Source organism: Hemiscyllium ocellatum, chromosome 35, assembly GCF_020745735.1.
Source record: "Hemiscyllium ocellatum isolate sHemOce1 chromosome 35, sHemOce1.pat.X.cur, whole genome shotgun sequence".
In the NCBI taxonomy this organism is placed as follows: Eukaryota; Metazoa; Chordata; class Chondrichthyes; order Orectolobiformes; family Hemiscylliidae; genus Hemiscyllium; species Hemiscyllium ocellatum.
The window spans coordinates 39967613-39994978 of record NC_083435.1 but is presented as its reverse complement, the minus strand read 5'-3'; the positions used below and the strand labels follow the sequence as shown (position 1 = coordinate 39994978).

At 43.1% G+C, this 27366-nt stretch overlaps 1 protein-coding gene across 1 annotated transcript; it reads left to right on the top strand.

Annotated features, from left to right (window-relative positions):
* The first annotated feature begins 1038 nt into the window (after positions 1-1038).
* LOC132832867 (zinc finger protein 271-like) lies at positions 1039-21658 on the top strand. The gene is made up of 2 exons (XM_060851060.1): positions 1039-2680; positions 18578-21658. The coding sequence occupies exons 1-2, from the start codon at positions 1921-1923 to the stop codon at positions 19393-19395; spliced, it is 1578 nt and encodes a 525-aa protein (XP_060707043.1). The 5' UTR covers positions 1039-1920; the 3' UTR covers positions 19396-21658.
* The last annotated feature ends 5708 nt before the right edge of the window (positions 21659-27366 follow it).

Genomic DNA, 27366 nt, shown 5'->3' with positions numbered 1-27366 from the left:
TTGGGAAACACACAGTTCCAAACATTGACATTATCATGTTCTTTATATGTCATGTCATGTGTAAATGCATTGCTGCACATGTGCTGGAAAGCACAATTTTGATCTGGGCTTCAGTGGTAGGGATAGGGGGCACAGAACAGGGAGAACCCTCAGGCTGAGAAGGGAAGAAACCGGGGGTGGAACAATGAGGAGGACCTGGGAGGACCTCCACCCCCTTCTCCTATTCTCGATTGCTCTCCTCTACTCCATCACACTTTCTTACTCTGACCATGCCCCCTGAAATCTTCTCACACACTGTTTAATGTGTCAGTGTCAGCCAACACAGCTAAATTCCCCAGTATCCATATCAAGGGGTTTAACACGGACTAGAAATTGAACTGGACCAGCCACATAGCCACATAGCTACAAGGGCAGGTCAGAGGCCTGGAATTCTGTGCCAAGTAACTCACCTCCTATCTCCCGAATGCCTGTTAGAAGGCAGTGATACAGTATTCTTTATTCCTGGACGAGTGCAATTCCAACCATGTTCAAGAAACTCAACACTATCTAGAATAAAGCAACCTGCTTGATGAGCATTCCTTCCACCACCTTGAACATTCATTCTGTCCACTACTGATGCAGAGTGGCAACAATGCGCTCCATCTGCAAGATGGACTGCAGGAACTCACTTGGTCTCCTTCAGCAGATCCTTCCATACCTGTGAAGGGTGATGGCAATAGATACTTTTGAACAAGTTCCCCTCCAAAGTCACACACTATCCTGACTTGGAATTATATTGCCAAACCTATAATGTTGCTGGGTCACAGTAACAGTATTGTGTGTGTAACTACACCATATGGAGTGCAGCGGGTCAAGGAGACAGGTCATCACAAATTTTTCAAGGGCAATTAACCATGGGCAACAAATGCTGGCCAAGCCAGTGATGCCAATGTCCTGTGAAAGTAGAAACAATAATAAACGCTCAGGCTCAGTCCCTTCAGCAAAGGAGGAGGAGGAGTTGGAAGAAATCATGTTTCCTTTTCCTGTTTTACAGAAGGATGGCATCGTATAATATCAGATGAATCCTGAACATCCCCTAAGGAACAGCTACACAATTGTGGGAAGACATCCAGTCCCTCTGCAGCATTGCTCAACGCAGAGAAGGTTGGGCAGTGAAATCATCTGGAAAGTGGTCAGGTCTGGGGAGTTTTGATATATCATCAGATCTGAAATTGGTCAGTGGTGTGGAGCCTTCCATCAGAACCATATTTTAAGGAGGTAACCTACACTCTAGCCTTTTCTTATTTTAAAGGCAGATGTGAAGTAGATCCATGTGTGAAGTAGCTGGTCAAACCACTCGGCTTTAAGCAAAACAGAATTTATTTAAACACTACAGTTGAAACACGAAAATTCAGAATAACTTAACTATTGGAAAACCTAACTGACTCAATACAGCAACTTAACTAAGGAGCTGTTCTAATTACCATAACATTGTATAAACATACCCCTTGGCAAATAGTAAGTTCAACACAGGTTTTTACAGGCAGGAGACATTTCAGAGAGAGAAGCCAGTCAAGAACTATCTGCTGAAGCATGGAACCCTTATGCACTGTAGCAGCCACCAGCACCTTCTCGATGACAACTAAACCAAACTAGAAAAACATCTGAAATGGGAGAACCGGATACTCGCCTGCCATTGTTAAAGTAGACATTTTCAGACATTTCGGCGCCTTTGCCTTTATGACCTCTCTTGAAAAAAACTCATGGACAAAATAACCTTATTAAAGTGGCAGCATCATCGGAAGCTTCTTGAACCAGTGACTCATTCCTGTAAGTGAGAGGCTGTTCCATTGTGAATTGTGTGAGGAGTGCTCTATAGGCTCACAAAGTTCTAACACACAAGGTGCTCTGTTGTCTGACTGCTAATTCAAGGACAGCTTCATGGAAAGAAAACCTTTCAAGTGTGAGGTGTGTGGTGGAGCCTTCACACAGTCATCGATGCTTGTGAATCATCAATGTATTCATACTGGGCAGAAACCATTCAAATGCAAGGTGTGTAACAAATCATTCTCGCGGTCATCAGCCTTCCTTGTGCACCAATACATTCACACGGGGGAGAAACCATTCACATGTAAGGTGTGTGTCAAATCATTTTCAAATTCATCCACTCTCCGTTTACACCAACGCATTCACACTGGAGAGAAACCATTCACATGTAGGTTGTGTGTCAAATCATTCTTTGACTCATCCCATCTTCGCAGACACCAACGAATTCACACAGGTGAGAAACCATTCAAGTGTGAGGTGTGTGAGAGATCATTCTCGTGGTCAGCTGCTCTTCGTAAACACCAACGCATTCACACTGGAGAGAAACCATTCACATGTGAGGTGTGTGATAAATCATTCTCAGCTTCATCGGATCTCCTAGTCCATCAGAGGATTCACACAGGGGAGAAACCTTTCAAATGTGAGATATGTGGGAAAGCTTTCTCGGAGTCGTCGAACCTCCATGTCCACCAACGCATTCACACAGGAGAGAAACCATTTAAATGTGAGGTGTGTGACAAATCATTCTCTAGGTCATCGACCCTCCAAGCACACCGAAGTATTCACACGGGGGAGAGGCCGTTCACTTGCAAGGTGTGTGACAAATCTTTCTCTAGATCATCAACCCTTCGTGGACACCGACAGATTCACACAGGTGAGAAGCGATTTACCTGTGAAGTATGTGACAAGTCATTCTTTCATTCATCCCACCTCCTTAGACACCAACGCACTCATACTGGGGAGAAACCATTCACGTGCAAGGTGTGTAACAAGTCATTCTCGAGGTCATCGACCCTTCTGCTCCATCAAAGGATTCACACAGGGGAGAAAGCATTTATGTGCAAGATGTGTGACAAATCGTTTTCGAATTCTTCAACCCTCAGCACACACCGATGTACTCACACAAGAGAAACCAGTCAAAAGGAAGATTTGTAACACATTCTTCTCAGCAACATGGATTCCCTGCTCACACCATGCATTCACTTGGACAAACTGTTCATATGTGATGTGTTGGAGAATTTTTTTTGTCACCATTGAACCTCTGCTCACAGCAATGCATCCGGCAGAACTGTTCCAATATAACGAGTGTGAAACGTAGTATTCCTATCATTGAACCTCCTGCTCAGGAGAGAAGCCTCACAGGGAATTAATCTTTTACATGTGTGGCTTGTGATAAAGCTTTTGTGGCAATTCTAATTCTCCTGAGATATGAGAGGAATCACACAAGGGAGGTTACCTTCAGATACACTGTTTATGTTTGTCACCCATTCCCTAATCTCCTGAAGTATTCTTCCTATTCATCCAAGAGAGATCGTTCAGGTGTGAGGTGCATGACAAATCATTTGTACGGTGAGTGTACTTCCTGGTCCCTCAACACACTCGTGTTGATGTGAATTATCTTGTAGTCAGACTTGACCATCACATTTTTTCTCCCAAACAGGTACCGATTGAAATCCTCATCATCAAAGACAATATTTACGCTCTCGTTCTCAAAGTTCATACTTTGTTGTTCAGTTTGTGTAAACCCTCTGGATACAAACACAACGGGTTGTCCTCACGGCAAGGGGGTTACTCCAAGTCCTGTTTCACTGACATCACACTGCAGGGTGACTCCATTGTTACATCATAATCCCTCAGCACTGGTGATGTCATCACTAGTTGTTTGGTGGGAGTGAAACCTGCTTTCAGATACTGGTGTCAGAAGGACACCCAGATCCGTTTGTACATCAACATTTTGCAATCTATCCCCATTGAGATAATATTCTATCATTTCATTTTTCTTACTGAAGTAGACAACTTCAGACTATCCAAAGTTATGTTGCAACAAAGCACTAATCCACTCACTCAATTTTTCTAAATTGCCCTGAAGCTTCTTTATATCCTTCTCACATTTCCAATCCAACTTGTTTTATGTTGTCAGCAAATGAAGAAATATTACATTTGATTTTCTCATCCGTATCATTGATTATATATTGTGGATAGTTAGGGTCAAGCATTGATCACTTCCTTCTAATCAAAAAATGATCCATTTAATCAAGCTATTTTCTGACTGCTAATCAATCCTCAGTTCATGCCAGTACTTTACTAACAATCTCATCAATGTTGATTTTTGCACGCTATCTTCTTATGTGGAGACTTGAGAGCTTTTGAATATCCCAATACATCATATTCACCAGTTGTCACTCATCTGTTCTAATGGATGTTTTCTCAAAAAACTTACCTTGTTTTTATAGTGTTAAATATGATTCCTTTTCATAAATCCATATTGACTTCATGGAATAGAGTTGGGTCTAATTGTCCTGTTATCACATCCTTATGATAGACTCCACTAATACTGCTAATGTTAGGTCAACAGTCTGTAATTCCAACTTTTCTCCCTCCCTCTTTTGTTTTTTGAAACAATGAGGTTACATTTGCTACCCTCTAATCTGCTAAGACTGATCCAGAATCTACAGAACTTTAAAAGATGACATTCAATGTATGCACTATTTCCATGGCCATCTCCTTTAGTTCCCTGACATGTAAATTATCAGGCAGTGGGGATTCATCACTTTTCAGTTCATTAATTTTTCCTCCACTTTCTTCTTTTTTACTAGTACTAATTTCTTCAGTTCCATCTTCCTAGTAGACCCTTGCTCCCTCACATTTCTTCTGTAAAGACAAAATTAGAGCAATTGTTCAGTTGATCTGCCATTTCCTTGTTATCTGTTATCAGTTCTCGTGTTTCCACTTATAAACGGCCTGTGTTTATCTGTGGTCACCTTTTTATTTTTTATATGCTTATTTTCCCCTGCTTAATCAACCTCTTGATCCTCCTTTGCTGAATTCTAAACTGCTCCCAGTCCTTGCTATGTTTTCCAGTAAATTTATATGGCTCCTTTTTAGATCTAATACCATCCTAAATTTCACTTGTTAGCCATGGTGGGACCATTTATCCTGTTGTGTTGTTTCACCCACAAATAATGTATAACTGTTGCAATTGATGTATTTGTCCTTAAATATTAACCTAACTGTGAGGAGGACACACAGAGGCTGCAAAGCGATACAGACAGTTTAGTGTGTGGACAACAAGATGAAAGATACTTGTTCACCATCGACCAGGTACAAGTCAGCACTATGATTGAATACTCCCCCCTTGCTTGGATGTGTGCAGCTTGATACCATCCGGGTCAAAGCAGCCCACTTGATCCACAAATGTCCATTCCTTTCATCACTGATACTCAGTGTGTACTGTTCACAGGATGAACTGCAGAAATTCATTAAGGCTTCGTGGAAAACACCTACCAAACCCACAACCAACTTCATCTAAAAGGACAAGAGCAACAGACACATGGGAATACCACTACTAGCAAATTCTTCTTCCAAATCACTCACCACCTGGACTTGGAAATATATCAGCATTCTTTCACTGTTATTCAGTCAAAAACATGGAACCTCCTCCCTAGTACCATTGTGGGTCCACCAACAGCACATGGATTGTAACAGTTCAAGAAGTCAGCTCACTATCACCTTCTCAAAAACAGCTAGGGATGAGGAATAAATGCTGGGCCAGCTAGTGGGACCCATATTCCATGAATCAATTAAAACAATTAGTATGAGGAATTGTGAAATTATTCATTTAGATCACAACATTAGAGAAATGGATATTTTTCAAAGGTGATTTTCGAAGGGAATTGGGTTTGCTCTAACAAAGAAACCAATGTGCAAGTATAATAAGCAATTAGCAGAGTAAGTAACCAGTTGGCCTTCATAATAAGGGGAGTTGTAAAACAGGAATAAAGAAATCCTTCTCCAGTCGCACAAGGTTTTGTTGAAATCACATCTGGAGGAAGTGTGCAGTTTCGATCATTTAAGAAAAGATACATTTGCACTGGAGATAGTGCATCAAAGGTTTATTAGGTTAGGTCCTGTGATCACAGGGACTAATTAGTTAGGACTGAGATGAGGAGAAATTACTTCACAAAAAAGATTGTGAACCTTTGGAATATTCTACCTCAGAAGTTGTGGATGCTGTGTTGTGAATACGCTTAAGGCTCATATAGACAGAACTTTAGTCTTTGGGCATCAAACGAGTTGGGGAATGAATGGGAAAGTGAATCTGAAACCCAAGATTAGTCATGATTCTATAGAGCAGTGGAGCAGGTTTGACTGTTTATGTGGTCTATTCCTGCTATTTGCCAATGGAATCATCATAATATTATCCAGATCCAGTGCAGATGTGTATAAGGCAATCTTAGAAATGAGAAACACAGGTAGTGGAATCGTTGGAGTTACTAATGTCATACAATAGTAAACTACACTTTCAATGTCTGAAGAGTGACCAAGGCCAGATCTAGTAACAGCAATGAATGCCAAGATCAAACTGAAATGACAGAAAGCCACATTTCATTTTGATAATACTGTTAATAAATCCAGAGCTGAGAATGGGCAAGCCTGTCACAGTACAAACATTCAACAAAAGTCAGCTCATTTGCCAAACTGGGAGTCATACAGAGAAATTGTCACCTTGATTGTACACAGTCAGAGTGCATGACTAGACCTATTGTTGCAATCAGAGATATTGCTCCTTCACAGCAGGCAGCTGATGAGGCAGATCTAATTTTTACCAATTGAACAATAACTATCAGTCCTGGAAGTCAGCCCTGGAGAATTTAACTTTGAATAAAACTTCACTTATTGCAGCTGCTCTCCCAATTCCTCTAGTTAATGTTTGACAGAGATTTCGGTATAGCAACAGTATTCTTTATCCTCGGAAGGTTTCAAACTGACAGCATCAGTGTTGGATGTGGATCCGCAGATCAGAAGAGGAAGACACACAGCATCCAAGGAAGTGATGATGTGAAGTGGTGAGATCAGCACATGTACAGAAGACAAGCGCACTGGAGAGCATGGCTCAGGAGGTGGGTTTCATGGTCAAACTAAGCTTAGAAAAGGCATTGGAGGGGTTATGTGAGAAACTTGAGAGTTCAAGGCTCATGCAGGGGGCGTATTATGGAAGTTTGCCCAGGCTGGCTATTGGCAAAGGTAGCTGCTGGGATTGTTTCAGGCTTATTTCCCTGAGTAGAGCAGTCAATATGCAAGGAGCAAAGAGTTACAGAATTGGTGGAAGGATTAGAGGGAAGTCGTGGAGTAATTCTTCCACTCAGACTGTGGTGAACATCTGGAAATTACTGTCTGAAATGATGATAGAGATAGAAAACCTCAACACATTTAAAATCCATTGCAATAAGAACTTGAATGAATAAAATCACCACATTTAAGTTGGCCTTTCAGCTAGAACACATTCAAATTAAAAGTAGAAAAGATGCTCAGGAAGTAAACATACTGCTCGTAATGAACAATTTTCAGAAAGCATTGAAAATCATCCTTCCAGGAGCTTGGAAACCTGACCGAGACACAATGAATGACTTTTTCAATCAACATTAAAGGAGGATGATGAATGAGTGTCTATCCAATTTGATTATTTGACTCGATTACTGAATTCTTGTGACCACTCCATGAAATTGTAAATAATAGTAAGGTAACGAGCTGCATGGAGGCACCACTCGAAATGTGCTCTACATTCCTTGGAAATGCTCATTAGAGGGAACTTTCTGATGAATGTGAAACCCACCTGATCTAATAAACAGGATCTTCCTCATTGAAGCCAACTCTTTATGTTAATGGACTGGTCATGAATCGGGATGTGAGATTGTTACAATGTGTGCGATGACACAGAGGTGTTTGTGGTGACATTGTCAAGGATGTTATGTTTTTGATAGTTTTATGAAATGTGTGTTTAGCATGAAGAATGATCATAGGAGCAGATGGTAGCAGTAGCAAAGAGCAGTAAGAGCAGAATCAGACAACAATGAAAGCAGATGGCAGTAACAACACTGCGCCGCATAGAACTGCTCAGAAAATCACTTTGATAAGAGGATTGGATGAACTCAAACAGGACAACGAAGCTAAAGGAACAGCAGGAACCGAAACAGCAAATTCTCGGAAGTAGCAACTCAACAGTTAACAGCAAAACTGAGGCTCAGACGTTCCAGTTACAAAGTTTGTAAGTGTGATAATGATTTAACTCAGAAGGGGAGCAGGTATCCGATGTTTATAACTTTATGAATTGAGACAGAAACATACAGCATGGAAACAAACTCTTTGGTCTAACCAGTCCATGCCGAACATAATCCCAAGCTAAACTAGTCCCATCTGCCTGATCCTGGCTCATATCCCTCCAAACCCTTCCTATTCAGATTCTTATATCCAAATGTTTTTTTAACGTTGTAATTGTAGGCACATCCACGATTTTCTCAGGAAGTTCATTGCATGTCCGAACCACCCTCTGTGAAACTTTGCTCCTTATGTCTTTTTAAAATCTTTCTCCTCTCACCTTAAAAATGTGCTCAATGTTACAATAAACTTTTAAGAAAGAGTCGTGAACATTGACCATTTTCTCTACCTGACTGGTTCAGGTTGCATCTTAGAGTTTGTAATATAAGAGTGAGGTGTGGAACAAATCAGAAATCTACCAACAGGATGGAATAACTTCTCCACATTTACCTTGTCCATCGAACACTCTCAGAAAAGATACAGCACAGATTAGTTAAAGAATCAAATTCAGTCTCAACTGTACCCAAAGTGTCTGGTTCACCTGGATCAGAATCAAGACTGTTTCACTCATTCAGACTCTCCTGTATCACTGACATGAAGGTAATTGTGTTCTAGGAGCAGGGATATGGGGTGAAGGTCCTGGAACAAGAGGCTATATTGTAGGAATGCCTTTTCAACTGGTACAAAGGGCAGACGAGCATTGAAACTGCATCTGTCAGTGTCACAGCATTGCAAACAACCGGCAGAGTAATCTAATATCCAGTTCTCGGGCATTCAGTGAAGAGAGGGAAACCCCTTGGGCACTAAATAAAGAGATGGCAGATACGCAGTGCTTTTGGGGCTTCCTCATCCTTGTCCAAATTAAACCTAGAGCTGCTGTCTCTCCCTTGTCCACTATGAGGAACTGTCCAACTGCATTGCTGAATGAAAACAGAAATTGGTGGAGAAACTCAGCAGGTCTGGCAGAATTTGTAGGAGGAAATGAAAGTTAATATTTCGAGTATTGTGGCTGTTCATCAGAACTGCTGAACTTCGGACCAACGTTCACGACCTTCGCCCCCACTCCTGTCAGACCTCCACCCTCACAAGCTCAGCTTCAGTCGGGCCAGTTTGCATGATGGCTGATGTGATGTTATTAAACCCAGACTGAGATGTTGTTGACCACACATGCAGATTCATTCTGGGTTAGGGATGTCTGTTGCCAGTAACTGACAGTACCAGGCTTACGTGTACAAGTGCAAGAGACCATTTTGATGACCAACTTTGAATTTGGGCCCAACACTCTGGAGAGAAAATACGTCACTTCCTCCAACCATTTGGTTTTTGTCACAGACAGTCTAAACGTCCCACATCAGGTCCCTATCCACTTCCATTGTAGTGCTGGACCCAGTTTGGTTCTGGCATTGGAAACATTAACTGTTTGAGTGTCACCTGATGAAGGAACAGTGCTCGGAAAGCTATTACTTCTAAATAAACCTGTTGGACTATAACCTGGTGTTGTGTGATTTTTAACTATTTGAGTGGATAAAGAGTGCAGCTGGAAAAAGCACAGCAGGTCAAGCAGCATTAGAGCAGAAAGGGAGTCCATGTTTCAGGTCAGAACCTCTCATCAGGACTGGGGTAGGGGAACGGGCTACAAAATAAATAGAGAGAGGGAGTGGGATGGCAATAGGTGGATGCAGGTAGGAGGTAGCTGTGATTGGTCTCTGGGAAGGGTGGAGTATATAAGATAGGTAAGGAAGATGGACAGGTAAGGCCAAGTTGAGGGGACACAGTTGGAGAGGGAGGGCTGGGACTGGGATGAGCTAGGGGTCATGGGGAAATTTGGAAGCTGGTGAATTCTATGTTAAGACCGTATGGTTGTAAGCTCCTGAGGTGGAAGATGAGATGTTGTTCCTCCAGTTTGCGTGTGGCCTTATATTGATGGTGGAGGAGGGCCAGCATGGACATGTCATAGTGTGAAGGGGAGTTGAAATGGATGACAACCTGAAGGTGGGATTGATTGGAGCATATGGACCATAAATGTTTCCTGAACCGGTTCCCAAGTTTGCGCTTGGTATGTCCGATGTAGCGGAGAACATATCAGGAGCAACGAATGCAATAAATCAGGTTGGAGGAAATGCATGTGACTCTCTGCCTTACTTGGAATGATTCTCTGGGGCCTTGGATAGAGGTTGGGGGGAGGTGTAGGGACACGTTTTGTACGTCCTGTGGCCACAGGGTAAGGTTCCACCCCATTCACAATCATTCGGGTCTCAACCAAAGGAAAATGATTTCCTAATGAATGGCTGCAAAGCAATCAATTTGAGTCTGAAGCAGCCTCAGAGTCTGAAGATTGACCAGGATTATAAAGCACATTGAAGGGGTTAGCCTTAAAAGCAGAGTTATTGTCTTGAGCTTCCAGATATGTGTGCAGAATTCAGTTTAAGTTTGGCAGTCTAGATAAAGTGGATGCTAATAATTATGGTTGATTTAAAGCAAGCTGTAAGTTCAGAAAGAATATCAATGAATGTAATTCCTCATTTGATTTTTTTTCAAATTGGACTGACTCGGGTACCCAGTGCTGCTTACAGCATTGGCTGACAATGAGGTACTATGGATTGTGATGTGTAATAGTCTCATTGACACTATTGTAGTTATCATCAATTCTAACTTGAATACGTTATTGTCTCAGTGCAGTGTGTTAAACAGGTCATTGGTACGGCCATTTGTAATCACTGTCCAGATCAGCTCTGGAGCAATCTCTAGAAAGGGACCTCTGTTTTTGGACATGAGAAAGGACCTTAACTACTGTACATGACAGTTGTGAAAAAATTGTAGGGTTTAGGCTCGAAATCTTTTCATCATTAGATTAATCTCAACTTTATATTTTCAAAGTGGAATCTGATGAGGTGGGAATGGTCGTGCTAAGTAGTCAGAGTTGCTCATAGTATTCGTTTACCAGAGTTGGGGGCGGTGGTTTTCCTAGATATGAAATTAAACTTTTAAACTATGTGGACTCAACATGGGGTTAAAATAGGGCCACCATGGGGTTGAGAATGGGACTGTGAAGAGTTTTCAGAAAGTTGTGGGCTACAGGAGGCCCAGAGATGTGACGGTGGTCAGTTGTGCACAGATGAGAAAATGAGCATGAGAATTTTAAATGAAAGTGTTGTTGGGCCTGGAGATAACATAACTTCACTAAATACAGTGCTAATGGTTCAGCGGAACTTGGTGCGAGTAAATGTAATGTAACAGGGAGGAAAACTTGCAGAGAAAAGTTGGAGAAATTTTAATTTTATAATCAATAGTGAAGCAGCAGCACACTAATATTTTAAAATATTAATTTCATTTTAGAAATATAGTGCTGAAATGTGTATGTGGGGTTGGGGATTGGGGTAGTACTGTGGGGTGAGGAAAGAGCAGTCAACATAGTTGACTGTTGACGTGTGGTTCAAATGAACCCCAACAGTGAATGTTTTATCTCAGTACTAACTGAGCATTAGTCACAGAGGCTGTAATCAGGCCCCTTTTCTTTGTCTTGGTCAACATGGGATATTTCACTAAGCACTCATTTAAGGAGTCAAATTATTATACTTAGGAAAAGAATGTAGATGTATATTTGAAAAAATGGGCAACATATTTTCTTAAGCTCCAATACTGCAGGATAGTATTACATCCCCTGATTAGGCAAGGAGAGTGGCATAGCAAGGGGTGAGAAGCCGACAAAATGGTCTGTACAGTGTGGAGTGACGGACCACACCCCAAGTCAGAGAGCCTATTATCAGAGTCACAGTCACTTCCCGGGTACATGTTAAACTCCAAGAATAGGGTCACTCATCGTACACCTCCCTCTTGGACATGTGCCAATCCCATCACTGGAAGTTATCACTGCCTTGGATGCTGTGAGTCTTCCACTCCTGATCTTCTGTTAAACAAATTCAAAGATACACATGCTGCACTGATGTTGTCAGTTTGAAAAGCTCAGAGGATGAAGAATGCTATTCCCGCATTAGAAATCTCTACCATTTACTGGGAGACTGAGACAGCAGCTGCAATAAGTGAGGTTTTGTTCAGATGGGACAACGAAAAGTTTAAATCCCCACTGGTATGTTGTTCAGTCACCTCTATTTCACTGGTCAGTTTCCAAGCTTCAGGAAACTCATGTTGCTCCAGAAATATTTGGATTGACTATGAGAGATGTCAATCAGAGAGTCCACCCAGTCTGCCATTGTCTCCTCTTCCTCTTCCAAAGTTAAAAATCATGCAACACCAGGTTATAGTCCGACAGTTTATTTGGAAACACAAACTTTCACAGTGCTGCTACTTCATCAGGTGGTTGCGGAGTATAAGATCGTAGGACACAGAATTTATAGCAAAAGTTACAGTGTGGTGTAACTGAAATTATCTAGGAGAAAGTGAGGACTGCAGATGCTGGAGATCAGAGCTGAAAATGTGTTGCTGGAAAAGCGCAGCAGGTCAGGCAGCATCCAAGGAGCAGGAGAATCGACATTTCGGGCATGAGCCCTTCTTCAGGAATGAGGAAAGTGTGCCAATCGGGCTAAGATAAAAGGTAGGGAGGAGGGACTTGGGGGAGGGGTGTTGGAAATGCGATAGGTGGAAGGAGGTTAAGGTGAGGGTGATAGGCCGGTGTGGGGTGGGGGCGGAGAGGTCAGGAAGAAGATTGCAGGTTAGGAAGGTGGTGCTGAGTTCGAGGGTTGGGACTGAGACAAGGTGGGGGGAGGGGAAATGAGGAAACTGGAGAAGTCTGAGTTCATCCCTTGTGGTTGGAGGGTTCCTAGGCGGAAGATGAGGCGCTCTTCCTCCAGCCGTCGTGTTGCTATGGTCGGGCGATGGAGGAGTCCAAGGACCTGCATGTGGGAGGGGGAGTTGAAGTGTTGAGCCACGGGGTAGTTGGATTGGTTGGTCCAGGTGTCCCAGAGTTGTTCTCTGAAACATTCCGCAAGTAGGCGGCCTGTCTCCCCAATATAGAAGAGGCCACATCGGGTGCAGCGAATGCAGTAAATGATGTGTGTGGAGATGCAGGTGAATTTGTGGCTGATATGGAAGGATCCCTTGGGGCCTTGGAGGGAAGTAAGGAGGGAGGTGTGGGCGCAAGTTTTGCATTTCTTGCGGTTGCAGGGGAAGGTGCCGAGAGTGGAGGTTGGGTTGGTGGGGGGTGTGGACCTGACGAGGGAGTCATGGAGGGAGTGGTCTTTTTGGAATGCTGATAGGGGAAGGGAGGGAAATCTATCCCTGGTGGTGGGGTCCGTTTGGAGGTGGCGGAAATGACAACGGATGATACGATGTATATGGAGGTTGGTGGGGTGGTAGGTGAGGATCAGTGGGGTTCTGTCCTGGTGGCAACGAGTTTCATCCCACCATCAAATTCACCATGGACTACTGTCTACTATCTGTCTCATTCTTGGACACATGCATCTCCATCAAGGTTGGACACCTCAGCAGCTCACTCTACCGCAAACCCATGGATAACCTCAGGGTGCTCCAGCTTCCACCTGAAGCATATTAAAACAATCATCCCCTACGGATAAGCCCTACACATACACAGGATCTGTTCAGATGAGGAGGAACGTGACAGGCACTTGAAAGTGCTCGAGGATGCCCTCATAAGAAAGAGGTATGATGATCAACTCATCAACCACCAGTTCCAACATACCACAGCAAGAAACTGTAATGACCTCCTCAGGAGACAGACACAAGCTGCAACCGACAGGGTACCCTTCGTTGTCCAGAACTTCCCAGGAGCCAAATGACTGCAGTCATTGTTTTTACTTAACAACGCAAAGTGGCTGAGCAGAGGCTGATAGCCACTTTTGGTACCCATGATGATGGCCTCAACTGGGACCTTTGGTCATGTCACATTGCAGGTGATCCCACTACACTACAAACACACACACAGACCCACACACACTCCTACAGACCCATACACTCACACAGACCCTCTCTCATACAAACGCTCTCTTTCATCCACTCACACATGCACTCAAACACGCACCCTCTCATAGACTTATACCCCTTTACAGTCATACACAGTCATACACATACACACCCTGTCTCACAGGCAGTCATACCACACCTGCACACACATACCCACATGCACACGGACACATATAAGTTTGTGGGGTGAATTTGTAATTACAGAATTACATTTTGTTTTGCTGAAAAACTGCATGAATTCATGTAAGAATCTGAAAATCTATTTTTTAGATTCAAATCTGTCTGAATATTGGGGCACAGATATCCTCACACAAAGCACCTGACACCTTCAGTGCATTATCTGGGCTAACATGGCACCTATTGTTAAAGTTCACTTGAGAATGTAACTTTAAGAAAGTTCTGGGATTTACATATGAAAGAACTAAAACCAACATGCCCATTCTAAACAATGAGAGACTTAACAAACCCAGGTCTTTTTCAATATATAATTTCAGTTACATCACACTCTGAACTTTTGCAATAAATTTTGTGTCCTCCGATCTTATACTCCACAACCACCTGATGAAGGAGCAGAACACCGAAAGCTAGTGCTTCCAAATAAACGTGTTGGCCTATAACCTGGTATTGTGTCATTTTTAACTTTGTACACCTAGTCCAACACTGGCACTGTCAAATCATGACTTCCTCTTCCAGAGCTGGTTCACTTCCTATAGGGACTGAAAACCAAATGAGGAGATGGTGAGTGAATGAGCAGCTTTTATACAAGTTGTATCCCATAATATCCACACCAATCTTCAGGCAGTCTGACTATCCTGTGGGCAATCAGGGGTGGAAATGTGTGAGAAGATCCAACTGAGAGAGCTGTTTACTCAGTGCTTTGTGCTGAACTGTTTGACTGGAACTGTGTGTTGGATATTGAATGTGTTTATTGGAAGCATTTCCCTCTGATTTTCAGGCCCATTCTTAAATATGAGAAGCCGAGATATTATTATCTGGAGGATGCAGAGTGTCTGAGGATTCTTACTGGTTTCCTATTGTTCTCTCTGTGTGTTGGAATTGGTTATTCTCCTGTGTGATGTGAAATCACCATTTCGGTGCAGAGGAAGAGATAGAATGGTCAGAGTGGGTGAGCTTTCTGATTGGCATCTGTCACAATCAATTCAAATATTTGACATGAATAGCAGTCATGTCTTACTGGACCACAAGAGCCAGAGGAGATCCTGATAGGGTGAGATAAGAATGGGTGAGAGGAGACTCAAGTGGAACATAAACACCAAACTGGACCAGTGGGATGAGTGGTCTATTTCTGTCTCTAATTATATGTCTGTAACTTTCTGTGGTTGGATTTGAATTCTCAATCACTGGATTGGTGATCCAACACCACAGCAATGTCTGTTAATGCCTTCTGTATAGATATTGCCTGCAGGGCTTGTCCATTCTCTTGGACTTGGGTTTGATAGTTTTGCCCAGTGCTGTGACTGATAGCCAAATTTAAGATGTGCAGTCTGAGTAAGTGCAGTGTATCTCATCCTTCAGTCAGCTACATTTGAAGCAGGGTAAAGTGAGTACTGCAGATGCTGGAGATCAGAGTCAAGATTGGAGTGGTGCTGGAAAAGGATCTAAAGAGAGAGCTAAGAGCAGCGAGAAGGGGACATGAAAAGTCCTTAGCTGGTAGGATTAGGGAAAATCCAAAGGCTTTCTATAGGTATGTCAGGAATAAAAGGATGACTAGGGTAGGTATCGGTCCAGTCAAGGATAGTAGTGGGAAGTTGTGCGTGGAGGCGGAGGAGATTGGAGAGACACTAAATCAATACTTTTCGTCAGTATTCACTCAGGAACAGGACACTGTTGCTGGTGTGAATATTGAGTCACAAGTGATTAGAATGGATGGCATTGAAGTATGTAGGGAAGAGGTTTTGGGAATACTGGAAAGGATGAAAATAGATAAGTCTCCTGGGCCTGATGGCATTTATCCTAGGATCCTCTGGGAAGCTAGGGAGGAGATAGCAGAGCCATTGGCCTTGATTTTTATGTTGTCATTGTCAACGGGAATAGTACCAGAAGACTGGAGGATGGCGAATGTGGTCCCCTTGTTCAAGAAGGGGAGTAGGGATAGCCCGAGTAACTATAGGCCAGTGAGTCTGACTTCTGTGGTGGGCAAAGTCTTAGAGAGAATTGTAAGGGATAAGATTTATGAACATCTGGATAGGAATAACGTGATCAAGGATAGTCAGCATGGTTTTGTGAAGGGCAGGTCGTGCCTCACAAACCTTATTGAGTTCTTTGAGCAGGTGACTAAGGAGGTGGACGAGGGTAAAGCAGTAGATGTGTATATGGATTTTAGTAAGGCGTTCGATAAGGTACCCCATGGTAGGCTAATGCAAAAACTACGGAGGTATGGCATTGAGGGTGCATTAGAGGTTTGGATTAGAAATTGGCTGGCTGGAAGGAGACAGAGGGTAGTAGTTGATGGTATCGGTTCATCTTGGAGTGCAGTTACTAGTGGTGTACCTCAAGGATCTGTTTTGGGACCATTGCTTTTTGTTATCTTTATAAATGATCTAGAGGAGGGGCTTGAAAGCTGGGTGAGTAAGTTTGCAGATGACACAAAAGTCGGTGGAGTTGTGGATAGTGAGGAAGGATGTGGCAGGTTACAGCGGGATATAGACAAGTTGCAAAGCTGGGCAGAAAGGTGGCAAATGGAATTCAATGTAGCTAAGTGTGAAGTCATTCACTTTGGTAGGAGTAACAAGAAGATGGATTACTGGGCTAATGGTAGGCTACTTGGTAGTGTGGATGAGCAGAGGGATCTTGGTGTCCATGTACACAGATCTCTGAAAGTTGCCACCCAGGTAAATAGTGCTGTGAGAAAGGCATATGGTGTACTGGGCTTTATTGGCAGAGGAATTGAGTTCCGGAGTCCTGAGGTCATGTTGCAGTTGTATAAGACTCTGGTGCGGCCTCATCTGGAGTATTGTGTGCAGTTTTGGTCGCCATACTATAGGAAGGATGTGGAGGCATTGGAACGAGTGCAGAGGAGGTTTACCAGGATGTTGCCTGGTATGGTAGGAAAATCGTATGAGGAAAGACTGAGGCACTTGGGGCTGTTCTCATTGGAGAAAAGAAGGTTTAGGGGAGATTTGATAGAGGTGTACAAGATGATTAGGGGTTTAGATAGGGTAGACACTGAGAACCTTTTACCGCTAATGGAGTCAGCTGTTACAAGGGGACACAGCTTTAAATTAAGGGGTGGAAGGTATAGGACAGATGTTAGGGGTAGATTCTTTACACAGCGGGTTGTGAGTTCATGGAATGCCCTGCCAGTAGCAGTGGTGAACTCTCCCTCTTTATGGTCATTTAAGCGGGCATTGGATAGGCATTTGGAAGTTATTGGGCTAGTGTAGGTTAGGTAGGATTCGGTCGGCGCAACATTGAGGGCCGAAGGGCCTGTACTGCGCTGTATTTTCTATGTTCTATGTTCTATGTACAGCAGATCAGGCAGGATGGAGTGCTTTTGCCTGAAATGTTGATTTTCCTACATTTGAAGCAGTATTTTCCTCAGCTTCTAAAACCTTCTGCTCGATGTGTTTTCCACAAATAATTTTGCATGATTAGGTGAGAAATTTCAAATTTTGCATTATATTTTTAATATTTCTCTTCAGTTTTTAAAATATTAAATGCATACTTAAAGATAAAACTGTCCTTCGTCAGCTCGACTAGAACACAGGGTGAATCGATAGCCTGTTTTACACTCCACCCAACTGTCTTTTCCATTGCCCTCATGGTGTTAGGAAGATGGGGATCTCGATGGAGGAAAGAAATTAGCTACATTGTCTGCTCTTGGTCAATATACAGTGTCCCTGCTGAAAACGGAGGATGTGACAGTCAAGTACAGAAAAAGGAAAGACTTGTATCTGATTCCCCCACACAGGGGAATTGCAGACTGATACTCACTGTGGAACAGTCCTGCAGCAAAGAAGAATAGGGAATTGGAGGAAATCATGTTTCCCTTTCCTGTTTTACAGAACGATTGCACCTTACTACACCAGAGAATACAGAGAAGATAGACATCACAGATAGATCCTGACCATCACCCAAGGAACAACTGCACAACTGTGAGCAAAGATCCAGTCCTTCACAGCATTCCTCAATCTACAGAACGTTGGGTAGTGAAACCATCATCTGGAAACCAATTGAGCTTTGACATATCATCAGATGTGAAACTGGTCAGTGGTGTGGAACCTTCTACTATAACCAATCTTTGGAAAGGTTTGCCTGTGGGTCTGTGTTAGGTTGAGAAGAAGTGTGAGTGGCTCCATGTACCATTGACTAATTCCTACAGGTGAGAGACTGTTCGAGTGTGAGATGTGTGAGGAGAACTCCAAAGGATTGTACTGTCTCTGATTCTACAAGGTGCAACTGTTGTAGAGAATGGAAGGGAAACCATTCACATGTGAAGTGTGCAACAAATCATTCTCACGATCATGGAATCTCCATGTACACCAACGGATTCACACAGGGGAGAAACCATTCATGTGTGAAATCTGTGACAAATTATTCTCGCAGTCATCGGCTCTTCACACACACCAACGCATTCATAAAGGAGAGAAACCATTCAACTGTGAGGTGTGTGATAAAACATTCACACATTTTTCGAACCTTTGTAGCCACCAACGTATCCACACTGGGGAGAAGCCATTCACATGCAAGGTGTGTGACAGATCATTCTCAAAGTCATCTCACCTCCATGTTCACCAACGCATTCACACAGGGGAAAAACCATTCACTTGTGAGGTGTGTGACAAATCATTTTCACAGTCATCAATCCTTCATGCACATCAACACATTCACACAGGGGAGAAACTATTCATATGCAAAGTGTGTGACAAGGCCTTTACACAGTCATCAAACCTCCTGGTCCATCAGACAGTCCACACTGGGGAGAAACCCTTCAAGTGTGAGGTTTGTGACAAAGCTTTTGCCACATCTACAAGGCTCCTGACACACCAGAGGTTTCACACAGGGGAGAAACCCTTTAAGTGTGAGCTTTGTGAGAAAGCTTTCACCCAATCTTCTGACCTCCTGATGCATCAAAGGATTCACACGGGGGAGAAGCCCTTCAAGTGTGAGGTGTGTGGCCGAGCCTTCAGACGGCCATCGACACTCAGGCAACACAAACACATTCACACTGGAGAGAAGCCTTCCATGCATGAACTGTGTGACAAATCATTCACACAATCACTTTATTTTAGCCTGCACCAAGACAATCATGCACAATCAAAACTATTCGCATGCAATGTTAGAAAGAAATCATTTTTGCAGTCATCGTACATCTGAACATACAGGAAAACCATTCATGTGTGGAGTGTGTAATAAGGGTTTTGTGCTGGTGTCAGACTGGTTCACACCCTTATTCAAACAAGAATAGCCTTTGAAGTGTGAGAAATGAATGAGCCTAAAACACAACAATCCTGCTAATGTGCACTGATGCCTCCACACTGCAGAAGAGCTGTTCAGAAGCGCGCTGTGCAATGAAGACTTTGCAAACCCTCAGGCCCAATGAAACGCTGCAGGATCACCTTGGAGAGAAGCTGGTCCTGTATGAGCTATGGATGAGATACATGATGAAACCTTTGCCAACCTTTCGAAACTCCTGGTCCATCAGAAAATTCTGACAGGAAGGAATCCCTTCAAATGTATGATTTACAAGTGTGTGATAATGTTTACCTGAAGTCTTCAAATATGTGAGTGGAGCCATACAGAAGTAAAAACATTTCAATGTGAGGTGTATGACAAATTCTGTGTAAGTCTCCTGGTCCTCACACAACCCTAATGTAGTGGGAGTTCTGTGATAAAGGCTTCACAATGTTGTTGAACTTCAGAGAATCCACTAGGGGTAAATCCTTCCAGTATGATGTGTGTCAGGATTGTTTCACCACCTACTCCTCTCTCACCAGACACTGATGTCCCAACATGGAGCTGGATTTGGGTTACTTGCTTCTGTTGCACAGAGAGCTGTCTGTGTTGTTTACTGTGCTGTGGTCACATAGGGAAGCTGACGTTCCAAAGCACTGTCTGTTTCAGCAAGGTCTGTCTCAAACCTCTCCCACCATCAGTCCAAATGTTTCAAAAGGTTCATTTAATCTTTAATGAGATCTCCAAACATCATGAAAAGACATCAGTATATAGAAGCTCCTATATAAACTCAGTATCCTTTCAGTGCAGTGTCAGATACAAGTCACACTGACTCTGACCAAGAAGACAATCAAATACTCAGTGATAGAAAGGCTTCAGTTTCTGATCGACCAGCACAAATTCTTGGGGGAGGAGCAATTCCTGATGTAATAATGGAGGTACTTCAATTAGCCTCAATGTCTGTGGTCTGTGGAAGGGGAATCCCATTCCTCATCAGTGACCATAGCTGGGAAGTTGGTGGGGGGGGAGGGGAGTGTCTTTATTCTGTTATCCCACAACATTCGACTGGCTTTCTACATGTTGAACTGTCATTTGAACAGAGCACTAGAGGTGAGACAATGTCCACAGTTGTCCTCCAGGTCAGTATCTTCAGGTTTGGATAAAATGTGAAATGGGCCAAATCCAAGCAACCTGATAACTGGAGGAAGAACACCTCATCTTCTGCCTTGAGACCCTTCAACCATATAGCATCAATGAAACTAATGACAGTGTTTGATTCTGATCCTGAAACAAAACTTGGTATTATCAAAAACTTTGTAATTAACGGTCAGATGCTGCCAATTATAACCGATTCTTATTACCCCTTGCAAGTGGGGCAGACATGGAGAGAGAAAAAAATCTTTGCTGTTCCAAAACCCTGACTTGAGAGTTCAAAAGAAAACGAGAGAGAGAGAGACCATTTTAGTGCTGAGGCTGTTGAAGCCAGTAGAAAATGAACTCTTAGTGCTTATCTGCTATGGATTGAGTTTAATTGTATTTTGGGACTTTGATGATATTGAATAGTCATTACCAGTTATTAAATACAATCTCTGTAAAAGGTAATATTGATGAAGCCTTAACTTACTTGCTGTTCTTACAGACCACTCTACAGACTTTACAGACTGCCCCACTGTCAACCTAACATTGACGAGATTCTGACACAATCTGTCAGGAAGCCATTTTAAGGTCAAACGTTTGCCCTCCTTGCTTAGAAGCCATTTCGTAAAACAATGATATCAGACATGCGAGCTGTGCAAAGTTACCTTATGACATCTCCCACTTGATTTAGACTGGTACTTCTTTACAGGAACTTATCTCGCCAGCAGACGCTTAACTCGGCTGGATTTCTTTTTCCCACCTGATGGATAGCTCAAGGTCTGTAGGAGTGATCAGTCAAGCGTCCACAGACTTGGCAATTAACTTTTCTTTCTTACGAATGATTGTCTTTCACTGTTATCTGTCTAATTAAGAACATGCAAGGATTTTGTAAACTTTTGTATCGAGGAAGCTATTTTATATCAGTACATTGGAGTAGCCTGCTGGAGCACTTGAAGAGCTGATACCCGACTCTCCTAGGTTATTAGAACCTAGTTAGTGTAGCTTGTAGGTATCAGTGTTATGTTGTAATAGTGATGCTATTGGTGAATAAAGGGGATGATTAAAATTAAACTAAACAGTCTGTAAGAGGTTTTTATTCCAGACTTCCAAAGAGTATGATCTCCGGGACGAACCAAGAGAGAGGCTTTACAGGTCTGAGTCCACAAGGGATTCCCTGGGCCATTTCAAATCTGTACTTTAACACAACCCCACCCTCTTATTTGTCTCTCAGCCCCCTTCTGCCCCCATATTCATGATGAAGTGCTTATGCCCAAAATGCCGACTCTCCTGTCCCTCGGATGCTGCCTCACCTGATGTGCTTTTCCAGCCCCACATTTTTCAACACAAAAGACTGCCTTTGACAAGGAGATCCAACAGTGGATTAGTTTTGTCAGTTCAGACTCTAAAAATGACAGCACTGAGGGTTTAACTGCAGTACTTTGAATTGCAAGGATAATGAGTGGCTCACTATAACTGGGAGATGGGCCTTAAATGTTGGCTTTCCTAATAATGCTCTCATCGAAAGAAATAATAAAAACACAGAAAACGAACTGTGTAAGTAAACAACAATTTCAGTGTAGAAAGCAGCTGATTTTATTGTACTTTAGTACTGCAGAGTATTGGAGTGTGTAACGTTGGCTCACTAGGGCACTGGAGATATCCCTATGTCAGTATCACTGCTGCATCATCCTGACTCAATTGTTAATGTCCTACATATAGCCAATACCACAAACATTACAGACAAAATTCTTCAAAATTAACTTTGATAGAATGGCCACGGTTGCTGTTTGGATGAAAATCTGTTTGCCCCATTCGGGCATTTGTTCTCTCAAATGGCCAGCATTCCAGATGAGGTCAGAGAAACGGTGCTAAGACACTCTGAGGCTCTCTTTGAATCATGACCTTAATAACTGGGAGGAGCTCACTATCAAATATTCAGAATAGTTTGTCCATCAAACTTTGACTCCCATTGCCTTAATGATCAGACAAGAGAAGAAAGAGAAGGAAATCCTACTCTCTGGATCCCACTATCCTGGGAGACATCCTGCCCCAAGTGCCCTAAGTTGAGAATCAACTGATCAGTGATAAGAAGATACATGCAGAAACCTGTGACCCTGAGTTTACATCATCCTCAATTGAGGGACATGTAATGAGACAGAGAGAGGATGATGAAATGCACTGTCACAGAGGTGGGATGTAACAATGGTGTAAATTGGGAAGCGAGAAAGATGCAGAAAGATTTAAGGAGGGAATTCATGAGCATGATCCCGGATTGCTGAAGGCACAGCCATCAATGGATAAGTTAAAGAAATGTGGCATGGATGTGCAAAAGACCTGAATTGGAGGAGTACAGAAGTCTTGGAGGGAGATGGGGCAAGAGGTGACAGAGTTAAAGAGGATGTGTGGCCATGGAGCAATTTGTAGTTGTGTCTGAGAACTTTTAAGTCTGAGGGTGATGCTACAAAGAGGGAAGAAGGTGATTTTTGTGATGGAGAGAGTGGGATCAGAAGCTTAGCTGATGCTAGGAGATGATGCCACTGACCAATCGTTGTTGAAGACGACAGTGGATAGAGCAATCAAGAGGAATTTAAAGAATATAGGAATTGAAAGCATCTTTTGGACTCAATACACTATTCAATTTGATCATAGCTGATCAGTATGTTAATTCTGTCTATTGCCTTGTCTCCGTAGCTTAATCCTCTTGCCTAACAATAAACTTATCAATCTCAGTTTTGACATTTTCAATTGATCTCCATGTTTATTAGATTTTTGAGGGGAGACAGTTTCAGATTTCCAGTCCCCATTTTTGTGAAAAAGTGTTCACTGACATCACCATGAGCATTGACTGTTTGAAGACACAATTTTCCAGTGGTTAACTCCTTAATTTCTTCTGTGGGACAATCATTTGTCCTTGTGGCATAAGGCAGCCAGTTATCAATCAGTTGTTAAAACAATTTTGTTCATGTAGTTTTGACTTCTTCTCCTAGACACAGCTTAATCACTTTCAATCCCTGTATAACAGTCTGTCCTTGTCCCTTAACAATTTATTCCAGACAGAGTTATCACTGCTTCTTTCAACCTGTATACAATTATTAAAGTTTTGAAGTTTATACTATCACATCATAGAAAATGTTTTGTACTCTCCTGTCTGGGAGAACTATTATCCTGTGTAAGGTCCTATCCCACCTCCATCGCCCCTCCCCCTAGTCCCTCCTCCCTACCTTTTATCTTAGCCTGCTTGGCTCTCTCTCTCTTATTCCTGATGAAGGGCTTATGCTCGAAACGTCGAATTCTCTATTCCTGAGATGCTGCCTGGCCTGCTGTGCTTTGACCAGCAACACATTTGCAGCTGTGATCTCCAGCATCTGCAGACCTCATTTTTTACTCGAAGATTTTAACCTACTGCGAATCCTCTTACAAGGATGCCTTCCTTGAAGAAGCTCTCTTCCTCCCTCTACAAGGATTTCAGTGAGTCCCTCTCTCACTGCACCCCCCAGGTCATCTCCTCTGCACAGAAACTCTTCAGCCACGTTCTCAAACAGACTCGTTACCACAGCCACATCTCCTTCCTCAGCACCTGTCTACGGAACCGACTGATCCCACACGGACTCCGAACTACATTCCAACCAACAAAATTTGGATCCAACCAGGACAACCTGTACCTACAACAAATCCGAAGCCTCCAGCAACAAACCTCCCTCCGGATCCTCCGCTCCACCCTTGCAGCCATGCGTCGCCACTTACACTCCCTGCAATCAGCCCTACCCCAGCTCAGGACAACACTCTCACAGACCTGCAAAGGACCCCTGCTGTTCTTCATATTTCTCCAGTTTCCTCATCTCCCCTCCCCCCACCTTGTCTCAGTCGGTTTCCTCTAACTCAGCACCGCCCTCCTAATCTGCAATCCTCTTCCTGACCTCTCCGCCCCCACCCCACTCCGGCCTATCACCCTCACCTTGGCCTCCTTCCACCTATCCCACCTCCATCGCCCCTCCCCCTAGTCCCTCCTCCCTACCTTTTATCTTAGCCTGCTTGGCTCTCTCTCTCTTATTCCTGATGAAGGGCTTATGCTCGAAACGTCGAATTCTCTATTCCTGAGATGCTGCCTGGCCTGCTGTGCTTTGACCAGCAACACATTTGCAGTTGAGTCTCTACAGAATTGAGTTCCCTCAGCCCATACCTTGATTTAACAACAGTGTGACATATTCACCTGACACTCTTCCAAGATTTATTTCATGTTCTGGGGAAAGATCTTGAATCATTTTCAAATATTTTATTGTTTTGGTTGATTCAGTGTTTGATATAAGCTAAATATTGTTCTGGCTCAGTGGTGCTGGAAGAGCACAGCAGTTCAGGCAGCATCCAACGAGCAGCGAAATCGAAGTTTCGGGCAAAAGCCCTTCATCAGGAATAAAGCCCACTGATCCAGAATCTGGTTTCCAGCATCTGCAGTCGTTGTTTTTACCTAAATATTGTTCTGTTTATCTGTTTTATCAATCTTCTGTATAGATTTACTAATTACAATAAATTCACATATCTTAACTCAAACGTCCTGATTTATCAGCATTCCTATTCACTGAAACACTCAGGATCTTACAGCAAGAGTCCTTTAATATTTTGCTCAATGACACTGTGTGTTGGGACAATAGGTCCTCTAACAATGAGTTTATAATATCCAGTTTTGAGGATGCATACGTTTTGGTAAAAAAGAAAGACTTGCATTGGTATATCAATGCCCACGAACACCAGCCAGCACAATGCATCAGAAAGTATTTAACCTTTTAAGCGGTTAGAAATGTAGTTACAGTCATAATGTAGTAAAAGTGGAAGTCAGTTTGTACACACCAGATCTAACAAAGCAATATTAGCATGGTCAGATAATCTGCTTTGATACACAGATTGTGTGATCCACATTGGCCAGGAAGTCGAGGATAACTCTGCCTTTCAATGATGTAGTATCATGAGATCTTTTACATTATTGTAAGAGGATATTTGATTTGATTAGATTACTTACAGTGTGGAAACAGGCCCTTCGGCCCAACAATTCCACACCGACCCGCCGAAGCGCACCCCACCCATACCCCTACATTTACCCCTTACCTAACACTACAGGCAATTTAGCATGGCCAATTCACCTGACCCGCACATCTTTGGACTGTGGGAGGAAACCGGACCACCCAGAGGAAACCCACGCAGACATGGGGAGAACGTGCAAACTCCACACAGTCGCCTGAGTTGGGAATTGAACCCAGGTCTCAGGCACTGTGAGACAGCAGTGCTAACCACTGTGCCACCGTGCCGCCCGCAATTTGGGCCTTGGTTTAACTGAAAGATAGTACCTCTGATTTTGCAGTACTTCCTCAGTAATGCATTGGAATATCAGCCTCGGAGTTTAACTCTGGTGAGTTATTTGAACTCATAACCTCCTTACTCAGAAACAAGAATGTTAACAGTCATGAGTGACAAATTAGTATATTTCAGTTGCACTAGACTTAGTTTCTATGGCATTAAATCCCAAGGCTGATTCTTCTCTTCTACTGCTGATTGGCCATTCTGCTTTCATTTACTCAGGAAAATTCTCTTGCTTAGATACAGTTCTAACAGTGTGTCAGGAATTAAACTTGAGGAATAACCCACTCTTACCAGGAAAACTCAAGTGAGGATTCTGAGCTTGTTTTCCAATCCCTCCATGGCTTTGACCCTCCCGATCCCTGTACAGGCAGTACCCAGAATGGGAACAGGTTTCCTTCTTGAGTCCATTCACAAGCCAATTTGTGAGCAAGTTGAATACAATACAGGACAATGTAAAGCAGCCATTTGTAGTACAGGAAATGTTTGCATATCAGACCTTTAAAATTAAGCCCCTGTGTGGGATCACATTTATAAATACAAGTGTTTGGAAGTTGAATGTAAATCGTGGACTCCCTATAATCTTTTGCACCCCTCAGTACTGTAGATTAGATTACTTACAGTGTGGAAACAGGCCCTTCGGCCCAACAAGTCCACACCGACCCGCAGAAGCGCAACCCACCCATACCCCTAACCTAACAACTACGGGCAATTTAGCATGGCCAATTCACCTGACCCGCACATCTTTGGACTGTGGGAGGAAACCGAAGCACCCGGAGGAAACCCACGCAGCCACGGGGAGAACGTGCAAACTCCACACAGACAGTCGCCTGAGTCGGGAACTGAACCCGTTTCTCAAGCACTGTGAGGCAGCAGTGCTAACCACCGTGCCGCCCACAACTGTACTGGAGTGTCAGCCAGAGTCTTTGTACTCAGGTCCTGAAGTGGCACTTGAAACCACAATCCTCTGATTCAGAGAACAAGGTTATGAGTTCAGGTCCAACTCCAAATGGTATACTGCGTGGACGTGTCAGAGTCAGGTGAATAGTTCCTCAGACTCTGGGTATTCTGTATAAATCATCCCTATTCCAAACCATTCATAGAACAGCAACAAAGTGCAAGGCCAATCTTCTCTCTCTCCCATGACCCCATCTCTCCTGTGCATGTGCTAATGCCATCAATGCAGGTCAACATTGTCTTAGATGCAATGGGTCTTTCTCTTTTGATCTGCTATCACACACATCCAAGGATGTAACCACACTGATGTTGTTACTTTGAAAACCTCTAAGGATTAAGAATGCTATTTCCATATTAGAAATCTGTCACATAGATGGCACATGGATGATTTTGGGACAGTGTAGGGGGACGAGTTGAGAATAGTTCACAGGTCGGTGCAACACCGAAAGG

Coding starts and splice junctions, on each gene's coding strand:
- LOC132832867 (XM_060851060.1), top strand. CDS start 1,921: ATGGAAAGAAAACCTTTCAAGTGTGAGGTGTGTGGTGGAGCCTTCACA. Junction 2,681..18,577: donor ACACCGACAGATTCACACAG/GTGAGAAGCGAT, acceptor GGATTCACACAG/GGGAGAAACCATTCATGTGT.